The sequence below is a fragment of the Malania oleifera genome, chromosome 6, assembly GCF_029873635.1.
Source record: "Malania oleifera isolate guangnan ecotype guangnan chromosome 6, ASM2987363v1, whole genome shotgun sequence".
Classification (NCBI taxonomy): Eukaryota; Viridiplantae; Streptophyta; class Magnoliopsida; order Santalales; family Ximeniaceae; genus Malania; species Malania oleifera.
Window position 1 is genome coordinate 54,440,070 of NC_080422.1, and position 12,529 is coordinate 54,452,598.

The 12,529-nt window shown below is 33.4% G+C and overlaps 1 protein-coding gene across 1 annotated transcript in view; it reads right to left on the reverse strand.

Annotated features, from left to right (window-relative positions):
* LOC131158250 (extra-large guanine nucleotide-binding protein 3-like) overlaps positions 1 to 11,651 on the reverse strand; it is an 81,806-nt gene extending 70,155 nt beyond the window's left edge. The window contains exons 1-2 of the mRNA XM_058112988.1: positions 10,295 to 11,651; positions 10,050 to 10,187 (exon numbers count right to left, since the gene is read on the reverse strand). Coding sequence (XP_057968971.1) covers positions 10,050 to 10,187; positions 10,295 to 11,311 — 1,155 coding nt within the window. The 5' untranslated portion in view covers positions 11,312 to 11,651. The remainder of the gene's footprint in view (positions 1 to 10,049; positions 10,188 to 10,294) is intronic.
* Positions 11,652 to 12,529: the final 878 nt, after the last annotated feature.

Below are 12,529 nucleotides of genomic sequence, written 5' to 3' on the forward strand. Positions count from 1 at the left end.
TGTTAATTCATGAATTTATACTATATAACAATATTAATGCCACAATTCAAAGATTTATACTCTAATTGGTATTTTTCAAGAAATTTGTTGACCATAAAATAAGCGGTATTATACAATTTCAAGAACGTGGTAAATAACTTTGAATTCTTAGAAATGTAAATCAAATGTCAGTCAAAGGGCAACACATGCTATGATCTTATTATAAATTGGTTTGGATCGGTTGATTCCAATTGGGAACTAACTTTGTCTCTAGGTCGGGGAGAATGTCATATTTTATAACACCACAACCTCAATAAAATTAGGAAAAACTAGCAAGCCTGCCAATTTGGACAAACACATTCAAACTAGGGTAAATCAATTAATACAAATTGATTATTTTTTTTTATATCCATTTATCATTTACATTTTAGACACAAAAGGACTAACAATTGATTTTATTATTTCAATTTATGTAGTATGAACTTTAAATTTTTAATTTACACTTTTTCCAACACTATGTTTGATAAGTATAAATCATATTGCATTTGCTTTTAATATGTATTTATTCATTTAATTTGCATGAATTTTGGGACGTTATATATTTAAGCACTTTTCTAATTTATTAGCATTTTTTATTTACTTTTATTTTCATATAATTTTAAAATTTTTTGAAATAATAATATTATCTTGTCATGCGTATGTCAATTAGTTGACCCAAACCAATCAGACCAATTGGACAAGTCAATTCGAGAACTAGTTGGGTATCTGATTAACTTACTAATTCAATTTTCAAAACATTGTACCTAACTGACCAAATTTCACAACATAATTTATTACATTGATGTCATTTTCTTAATTTATCTTATCATGATTGAATGAAAAGGGTAAAATTGTCATTTTATTGAGGGTAGAATTTGTTTTTTTTTTTAATGTAGACTTAACTGTTGACTAACGATTGACTAAAGGAAGATTTTTTTCATCCATAAAATTAAATCTAAGGGGTTTTTTCTCGTAGTTTCTAGAAACTCAAGAGGTGAGTGTCATATTCAAAAAATTCAAGCAGTGTTGATCAATTTCACCCTAAATAAATTAGTTAACCATATAATTTCATCATCACCTAGGCATTTCCATACTTCAATTGGGATGTCATCCAATCACTTTTCTATTTCTCGTCTTTTTCAATGCAAACTTAACATCATTGACTCTAGTATTGCAGATAAAACTCAAATTTTTAGCCTATTCCTCATTTGTCAATTCAAAGTTCAAGCCTTCTACTTGATTTTCACCATATAGATTATCAAAATAAGTTTTCCATCTTTTCATTAAACAACTTTTTTGACATCTTAATCCCACCACCATCCCTGTTAGTCAAGCATCTTCCTTTAGATTCACCTAAAACCTCTTCTACTATCTATTTAATAGAACTAGCCATCTGATTTCAATGAGTATTTGTGTCTATGTTATCTCCTATTGTCTAGTCATTGTCTTAAATCATTTTTTCTTTAATTTTTGTTATGTTTTCTCCCTTAGATTGCACAACCTGCTTCTCTTGATCTATGTTACCCTTTATCTGTCATTTTTTAATGCATATACAACAACAACAAACCAAGCCTTAAGTCCCACTCGGTGGGGTCAGCTACATCAATCTTTTTCCACCAATTTACGTGATCATGGGCAATTTCCTTCAACAAATTTAGGACTATTAAATCCTTATTCCTTACTATATTATTCCAAGTTATTTTAGATCTACCTCTAACATTCTATTGCCCCTCACAGTAACTAACTCATTGTCCCTCACTAGCACACTATGGCCTACATTGCAAGTGCACAAACCATCTAAATCGTCCCTCCATTATCCTATCTTATACAGGACTATGCCTAACTTACTGTGAATATGTCCATTCTTTAATTTGTCTTTTAACATTATAACCACTAATCCATCTTAGAATTCTCATCTCGACAACTTTTACTTTTTGGAGGTGATGTTTCTTAGGAGCACAGCATTCTAATCCACATAGCATCGCTAGCATCGCTAGTCTTACAACCATCTTATATAACTTCCCTTCTAATGTTATGAGTATTATGTGATCACACAACATGCTAAAAACACTTCTCCATTTTACCCAACCCCGCTTTAATTCTATGCATTATATCTTCTTTAATTTATCCTTCAACTTGAATAATAGATCGGAGGTATCAAAATCTACTAGTGCTATTGATTTCTTCACCATCAAGTTTAACCTTTTCTTCAATATTCCTCCTACTATGACTGAAATAACATTTCATATATTTTGTCTTATTTCTACTTATCCTAAAGCCTCTAGATTCTAAAGCTTCTCTCCATAATTCTCACTTAAACCCCTAGTTTCATCAATCAAGACAAAATCATCTACAAACAACATACTCCATGGAACCTCATTTTGGATACTCCTAACAAGTTCATCCATCCCTAAAGCAAAAATAAGGGCTCAAAGCAAATCCTTGATGTACACCTATTGTGATTGGAAGTTTCCTAGTCTCTCCACTTGTAGTCATGGTTTTAAATAACGGCCGTTACATAGCGTAACGGCCGATACGTAACGGAAATTGAAGGCTCCGAAACCGATACAGGCAGATATTCTGGTTCGTAAAAAATTCACAGCTGTAACGGCCGTAACCCAACGTTACACTTCGTAACGGTCCGTTACATGGCCGACAGCTCGCAGTATTTTGAATCCCTAAAGCAGGCTTTCCGCTGCTTTTCCCCTCTCTCAACCACCCATCTGCCATTCAATCTAAGTCTAGCATTCAAAGAGCAGAGTAAAAAACTTACCTTGAAATTTTGTTGGCCGGAGCTAAATAAGAAGGACTTCTTCGAAGCCTGAGAGTGAGCAGATCTACTCATCTTCGCAGCCTTGCAAGAGTTGCAGACTTGCAGCAGCTTGGCGAGTCACCGGCGACAGCTCTGCAGCAGCTCCACCGCTCTTGTGAGTCGCCGATAGCCCTTCAGCAGCTCCCTCCGCCAATCGTCGCCACTCACCACCAGCCAGCCCTTCAATTTCGGCTTCGGAACTTTGAGCCATCGGCTGTTCGTGCTTCGACTCCTTCGAGGCTTCAAGGCTCCTCTGAGTCCTCTCTCAGTCTCAGACTCTCTACTGCATTCTCCTCCACTGTCCAGCCAGCGTATCAGCGTATGAGATAAGCTTTAGATGCAATCAGTCAACACCCACTGCACTTAAACTTTTCATTATGTTTTTTTTTTTTTTAATTATATTGTGTTGTAAATTATGGATGTTAAATTGAATTAAAAAAAAAAATTAATTTAATAGAGTAAAAAATTAGAAATCAATAATAATCATATGTAAAATAAAATTTTCTTAATTTATGAATATTTTAATTGTCTTATTTTTTTTGAAAGGTAATTATGAAAATCTAGTTCCATCACATATTTCCTTTTATTAATATTTTTTAAGTTTTAAAACATCATTTTAAAATTAGGTAAAATAGATCTTTACATGATCTATTTTTTGTTTTTAGTTATCAAATAAAGTAAAAATTGATAACTTAATAAACAAAATTTTAACCTAATAGTTAATACATAAAATAATTCTAACTACTAGAATTTGTAGAAAAAATTTTATTTTATTCCATATACTGAGAAAATGCTTAAAAAGTTAAATAGTCAATTTGTATTGTATGGATCTCTATTAGTGATGTATATGAAAGTAGAACAAAAGTCTTTTTCACCTTTAAAATTACAATGTTAATTTTTTATAGTTATAAATGAAAATAAAATAAAGTTATAACAAATAATGAAAATATCTTTTTAAAGATAAAGGAATATATTTTTTTGTAATAAAATATCTAATATTTTATAATTTTGTTTATTTAAATATTTTAAATAAACATTACTTATTATTTTTAATCAAATGTTATATTTTATTTTTACGAAATAAGTATTTAAAATTAGCAGGACTATTTAGTACTTACTATTTTATATTTACTAAATTACTAATTATATTATACCTATCATTTTTCTAGAAAGGTTGTAACTTTGTATTTTCTCTATGTTTTGTGTGGAGATCATCAAATTAAGTCTATCAAGATGTCACGTGATAGAAAACATGAGAACTTCCAAGTGAGGATATTGGATGGCATTTTGGTACTGCGATGGAAGGTAATAGACATGCTATTATGTGTAAGTTATATGGGAAAATAATTAATGGAGGCATTACACGCTTGAAACAACACTTGGCATATAAAAAGGGTAAAGTAACTGGATGCTCAAATGTGACCACACAAGTAAGAGAACAAATGATGAAACATCTACAACAGTATGCTAAGAAGAAAAGAGATAAACAAAAAAGGCAAGAAGAAGCAGAAGCCCAAATTAGAGGAGATTTTGAGAATTTGAGCGAAGAAGAAGACTTGGAAGAAGAAAGTATGAGATTTGCTCAACAAGAAAACATACGATCACAACAACAATGGGAAGAGAGACAAAGATTTCGAGCAAAAACAACTGGAGGAGGTAATATTTATGAAGAGAGAGGTGGCTCTGGCAGTGGTGCTACCAGTGGTTTCAGTAAAGCAAGAGCTCGATCTTATAGTAGTCGAGAAGCTGGAGGTAGTGGATGACAATGGATCAATCCTGATGCCCTTGAAGTTAGACTAAAGGCAATGGATCCTATTTTAGAAAGAAGCAAGAGTGCAAAACAACCAAAAATCAATACTAAGTTACTGAAAGGTTTAAGAAGTAAATTAGGAAAAGCAGTTGAAAAATTCCTAATTTATAATCGGATTCCAGCGAATGTAGCTGACTCTCCATTTATGCAATCTATGCTTGATATTACTGCAGAGGTTGGAAAGGGGGTGAAGGGTCCATCACCCTATGAGATATCTGAAATTTATTTGGAGCAAGAGTATCAAGAAATGAAAAATTATATAGCTTCTTTTGCTGGAATTTGGAAGGAGAGAGGTGTAACCCTTATGTGTGATGGTTGGTCAGGACCAACTAGAAAACACATTATAAACTTTTTAGTGTATTGCGATAGAGGCACCGTGTTTCATAAATCAGTTGATACCTCAGATGTGTCAAGCAGAACAGCTGAATATTATTTCAGGTAATTTTCTAATTTTAATTGTATATGCAAATAGTATTATGAACTTACACATTTTTAATTAAATAGTAGTAATTATTGAATCTATAATTTCATTTCAGATTAATGGACGAGATGGTTGAAGAGATTGGAGAGGTGAATGTTGTCCAAGTTGTGACTGATAATGAAGCTGTAATGAAGGCAGGAGGAAAATTATTAATGCAGAAAAGGCTCAATCTCTATTGGACAGCATGTGCAGCTCATTGCATAGACCTTATTCTTGAAGATATTGGTAAGAAAAGTAACGTGAAGAAGGTCTTAGAAGATGCAAGAATAATAACCTCCTTTATTTACAACCACACATGGACAATGAATTTCATGAAGAAATTCACAAATAATAGAGAGTTACTTCGCTCTGCCATCACTCGATTTGCCACCAACTTCATTACTTTGGAGACTATTGTTAGGCATAAAGAAGCATTAAGGGAAATGTTTACATCTGATGCTTGGAAAAGCTTAAGGTTTGGGATGGCAAAATCAGGCCCAACATATGATTCAAAGAAGATTATCTTAGGCAAAGAGTTTTGGTAAAAGGCCTCTGATATAAATAAAGTACAAGAACCCTTAGTGAAAGTTCTTAAATTGGTTGATGGTGATAAAAAATCAACCATGGGTTTCATATACGAGGCAATTGATAGGGCGAAGTTGGTCATTCAGAAAGATTGATGGTTTTACAAAGACTAATGGAAAATTATTGACAACAGGTGGAGTTTTCAATAGCACCAAGATTTGCACGCTGCTGGTAAGTGTAAATCAAATACAATTTCTTATTATTTTAACTTTTAAATTATGCATAGTTGCATTAAAAAACTATTGATTAATATGTTTCTATTTGTAGTCCTAACGCTAGTCATTACTCCATCATACACATCCTTAATGACATCAATATAATTTCTACTTATCCTAAAGCCTCTAGATTCTAAAGCTTCTCTCCATAATTCTAACTTAAATTCTACTCTACCCCTAGTTTCATCAATCAAGACAAAATCATCTGCAAACAACATACTCCATGGAACCTCATTATGGATACTCCTAATAAGTTCGTCCATCCCTAAAGCAAAAATAAGGACTCAAAGCAGATCCTTGATGTACACCTATTGTGATTGGAAGTTTCCTAGTCTCTCCACTTGTAGTCCTAACGCTAGTCATTACTCCATTGTACACATCCTTAATGACATCAATATAACTACTACATACACCTCTTTTTCTTTTTCTAAAACCCACCATTGAACTTCCCTAGGTACCCTATCATACATTTTCACAAGTCAATAAATACCATATGCAAGTCCCTGTTCTTTTTCCTAAACTTTTTCATTAATCTTCTTAAAAGATATATAGCTTCTGTAGTAGATTTCCTAGGCATAAAACAAATTGATTTTTTGAGACCTTAGTTTCTAACCTTAATCTTTGTTCAACTATCCTTTCCCACAGTTTCATTATATGACTAATAAGTTTAACTCCACGATAGTTATTACAATTTTGAATATCTCCTTTATTTTTGTATATCGGTGTTAAAGTGCTCTTCTACTTGTCTAGCATTTTCTTAGTTTTTATAATTGTGTTAAATAAATTAGTTAACCATATAAATCCGTTATCACCTAAGCAATTTCAAACTTCAATTGAGATGTAATTTGGTCTTGTAACTTTTCCATTTTTCATCTTTTTTAATGCAAGTTGAACTTCATTAACTCTAATTTCACAAATAAATCTCATATTTTTAACCTTTTCCTTATTTTTCAATTCTAAGTTTAAGCCTTCTACTTGATTTTTATTAAAAAGCTTACTAAAGTATTCTACCTTAACCAAGATAATATCATCCTCATTTTTTATATATTTTGCATGACCAAAGTCCTTACTCTTTCTTTCTCTAACTCTAGCAAGTTTAAAGATGCCTATTTCCCCTTCTTTTGTATCTAATCTAAAATATAAATTATTAAATGATCTATGTTTAGTTTCACCGATGACCTTTTTTGCATCTTTTCTCGCCTCTTTATACTTTTGAAAAGTTTTCCATATTTCTACATTGTTGTGATGTTTTATACTGAATTGGTTTTGTCTCTACAGTTTTTTGGACATCTTGATCCCACCAACTTTCTTTGCTATCCGAGAATCTTCCTCTTGATTCACCTAAAATTAATTTTGCTATTTTTTAAATAAAGCTAGCTATCCTATTCTAAAGAGTGTTTCTATCTACACCATCCTCTATTGTCCAATCACATCCTTGATCATTTATCTTTAAATTTTATTATATTTTCTCCCTTTAGGTTCCACCACGGCACCACCTAGGTCTCTTACACTAATCTATATTATTTTTTCTCTTCCATTTTTTAATACATATATCTAACACAAAAACTCAATGTTGTGTAGTAAAGTTTTCACCTAGGATAACTTTACAATCTTTACATGATAAACAATCTACCCTCCTTGTTAAGAAATAATCTACTTGACTTTCATTTTGTCCACTTTTGAAAGTTATTAAGTGTTTTTCTCTCTTCTTAAAGCAAGTATTCATTGTAATAAAATAATATAACATGGCGAAGTCTAGAATCATATCCCAAACTTATTTTTATCTCCATATCTATATCCTCCATGTATCCTCTCATAACCTTTATTACCCCTTCCAATGTAAATCATTCAAATTTGGACCTATAAATATTTTCTCAATCCTCGATATCCCTTGTACAATAATGTTCATATCTTTCCAAAATTGTCTCTTAAGGTTTTCTACTAAGCCTACTTGAAGAGCATAAGCACTAATGACATTTATTATCTCTTGGCCTAAGACAATCTTGATTTTTACAATTTTATTCCCTTTTGAGATCTACAACATTACCTTTTAAGTTTATCAACAATGATTCCTACCCCGTTCTTTTTTTTTTTTTTTTTTCCCCAATGCACCAAAGTTAGAATGCTGATTTTTAAATTTCTCTAGTTTTCTCCCCTGCCCACTTTGTTTCTTGAAGGCAAATTAGATTAATTTTACTTCTAATCATTATGTCTACTATCCCCATGCTTTTACCTGTAAGTGTCCCTATATTTCCAAGTTGCTAATCTAATCATAGTATCTTGAACTACCTTATTTACCAGCCCATATCCAAAATGATTTGGGAATCTCACATATTTGCAACCATGCCTAGGCACCGACACGGCGTGACTTCAAGGTGACAACTAGCCCAACCTCGCCCACTTTTTGCTACACCCGGCCTGTAAGAGTGCAACAAGCTCATAAGGGATGCCCAATGAATAATTGGTAAGGATTCATATCATAGTAAGTTAACAAATTTTAATGCATGCATTAGCAATAATACTCTTATATTGTGTAGTCAACTTTCACCAAGAATAACTTTACAATTCTTACGTGATAAACAATCCATTCTCATAGTTAAGAAAAATCCATTTGACTTTTACTTTGTCCACTGTTGAAGAATATAAGTGGCCTTCTCTTATTAAAATAATTATTCATTGTTATAAGATCATATGACATAGAAAATTCTAAGATCATACAAAAACCACATTTTATCTCCATATCCATGTCCTCCATGTATCCTCTCGTAACCTTTATTGTCTTTTCCACTATAAATATTTTCTTACTCCCTATTATCCATATCTTTCCAAGCCATTTAAATTTTCCACCGAAGCCTATTTCAATAGCATACATACTCACAACATTTATTATCCCTTGTCGTAAGAACTATCATGATTTTTTATGATTCTATCTCCCCCTCTTTTAACATCTACAACACCATCTTTTAATCTTTGTCTATAATTATTCCTACCTTATTCTTCTGTTTTTCATTTTTCAGTTTCTCTAGCTTTTACCCCTATCTACTTGGTTTCTTGAAGGCTAATTATGTTCGTGTTTCTTCTAATCATTGTGTCAAGTACCTCCATAGTTTTACGAGTGCCCCCAAGATTCCAAGTCACTAATCTAACCCAAATCTATTGAACTAGCTTCTTCAGCCACCCACATCAAGAATAATGCAGGAACCTTCACATATTTTACACCATACCTAAGCACTGACACAACACGCCGATGCGATGATCTAGCCCGTTCTTGCCTATTCCCCCTCCCCCCCCCCCCCCCAAACAATAATCAACAACGATTCATTTCATAAAGAATTGACAAGTTTTATGATGCTAGTAGTTAGATACCTAACTCAATCCTCCCCCTTTACCCGGGCTTGGGACAGGCCCCATGTGGAAAGAAGTAAGACATGAAATGCAGCATAGGCAGAGTTCTTGTTACCATGCTTGTTTAAACAAAAAAGTTTATTCTATTTATTCCGTCAATGGGATGCTTATGAATTTAGTATTCATACCAAAGAAATCATACAAATCAAATTAAGAGAAAAATTATGTAATATGCAATACAACAGCCACATGCTAACAACATGTCCATAAAATTGGTGCAGTAAAGATAAGAATGTTGCCATGGATGAGTGATAAGAGCAGAAGGTATATAGTTTTAGAAATTGAAACATCCTTAAGAAATTATAACTAAATTAGCAATAGATCTGGCCTTGACCATGATGACCCCATGCATTAGGGTCCAATAATGCTATAGCGATAACATAATTCAGCTGGAAGCCACTGCAGGGACAAAAGGAAGCCAAAAAATAAAGCGGGCCAGGGCTCAATGAAGAGGCATGATATCATTCAAGAGATATGGATATAAATATAATGAATGAATATCGATAAAGAAGAAAACAACTCAAATCTACAAAAATGTCAGCATTTAACATTCATTGAGATAAGAATTTCTACTGAGTGTAAAATATGCAAATATGTAGGGATAACATTCATTGAGGTGGAGGTGAATATTTCTACCAATTCAATTAATAAGAATGGAGGTTGAAAATGTATTGAGAACGTATTTATGTAGATGCATGTCTTACATTCAACTTGAGAAATGTATTTACAGAGGTCATGTTTTACCTTCAATACTCTAAGCTCTATCTTTGTGATCTCGCGACCATTTATATAAACTCTTGTATTCCCATTACTCGCATCAAATCGAAGCTTACCCCCAACATTCAATTTCGAACTTATGATCATACCCGGTTTCTCACCCTCCTGTTATCCAATCCAAGAAAACTCAACAAGAAAAAACCTTAATGAAACAAATTCAACAAACAAAATGAGAAATATCTTCCATTATTGAGCAAATATTATGATCAAACCTTTCCCCAAAGTCCAGAATCCTTGTCATACCAGTACTTCCCAGGCTTCAATTTTTGAGGGGGGATTGAACAGCCTAAAATTTCGGCCAATTCCTCCTGCTGCAGTTGCCTCCCATTAACAACAAGCTGCTCCGGTGGAACCTGATTCGCCATACACTCCTTCTCCGCCTTCATTATCAGATCAACCTCCAAAGGACTACACACCCTAGACAACATCCTCGAACACTTCCCCAAGCGTGACCGCTTTGACTCATCTATTGGCTGCCCAATGCAGCTCACGCACTTGCGACCTTCAGGCATTGACCCCATTGCCTTAAGCACGCAGTTACTACAATACCTTGCATCACACACAAGACACGCTTCCCTCTCCTTCAATATGATCCCTTTTCCGCACCTACCACAGACTCGTCTCTTTCTTGCTCCTCTCTCTCGAATCAAAGGGCCTACCGGCAATGCCACCACATCCGCAACATTGGATGGCAAACATGACCCATCCTTATCATTCTCAGACTCACCCTCGTAATCGAGTGTCGCAACTGCCGCACGTTGTCCTTCAGCAGGTTTTCCCTTCGAAACCGAGTTTGGATCATGAATCAACTGCCCATAGTTCAGTACTTCATCCCCTATTTCATTCCTACAGTCCAAGTTTTCGTCATTGCCATATCGTGATTCAAACTGAGATGTTGGCGATGGGCGGCCCTTAACTAGCCCCGGCAAGTTTCTCCCAGACCCACAATTCTGGACCCAACCAAACCTGGAGATCTTTGGAGCGACCGGCACAGCGACGGGGATCACCGAATCAGGTTCCGAGGCAGAGACGAGGGAAGGGGTTCGGCCAGAGAGCGAGTCAAGATCGAGGGGATCGATCTTGGGGACGTCGAAGGGGACTGGAGGGCCCTCATACTCTACAGCGATTGAGAAGTCGAGTTGTTCTTCATCTGGTAATGGAGCGCCGGCGGGGAGCATCTTGCGGATAACTTCTTCCCAGCTCTTCTCTTCTTCTGCTTTTGACTCCATTTCTCCCGCGAAAACAAAATGCCAGTCCTCTGTTTGTTTCTCGAGAAACTGAAAGTGAAGAACAGAGATGAACTGAAATGGAAATTTTCTTGGGGAAGAAATGCGAAGGTAAGGTTTCTGACAATCGAGGTCGGCAAACGGCAGATGGAGAGTCTGGAGAGAAATTTAAACGGAGATGGAGTGGTAACCGGAGACGGCAGAATACACGGTTTTGTTCATATGACAGTGACAGGCACGTTCTCTGCTCCGGGTAGTTAACGCAAACAGTGAATTTTTAGAAGGAAGAACGCATTGAGCTCGGTTTAATTAAAAGGAGACTCTGAACTTGTTTGAGAGAAATAAAGGTGATGAAAAATAATAAAGGAATTTATTAGCTGTGGGCACACCGTCATATAGGATGACTAACTAACGTCAATCATTGACATAAGCATGACAAGGTATTAAATTTTTATTTTAAAATAAAAATATAATAAATAAATAATAATTTTTAAAAACACTTAAATAATTATATTGTTACAAAATATTTATAATATATATTTCACGAAAATAAAATGACTAAATATATCTTTAAAAAATAAAGTATAATTTAAAAAATCAACTTGAATTAGTCGGTTTGTTTAATTGTAACTTACTTTTTGAGTATTGTTGATTTCATATTTAATAGCATAACAATTCAAATAACACTAGAAAAAGTCAATGAATTGTCTCAAACATAATCAATCAATTAATATAAATTTAAGTTTTTTTTATTCATTTATATTTACACAAAAAAAAAAACCAGCATCCAATTTTATAGCTTTAATTTATAAAAAAAATTAAATTTATATTAATATATCTTTTTTAACACTATATTTGATAAGTTACTTAAATTTAAAAATATTAAACTATGTTCTATTTGTTTTATGATGTGTTTAACCATTACATTTTATAGTATTATAATTATTATATACTTTTATAATTTGTTAGTAATTTTAATTTCTCATTTTTTTAAAAAATATTGAATAATCATAGAATTATCATGTTACGTTGATGTCGATTGGCTGATCCAAAATGGTCAAACTAGATCGACTAATTAATTTGAAAATCAATTAGATCTTTGAGTCACCCAGTTAGTTTTCAAGAAATTATATGACTATTTTTTCAATTTAATTTATTAAACAAGTATTATTTTACAATATCATTTTATTATGGTTAAAATTAATTTTTTTTGCATATACT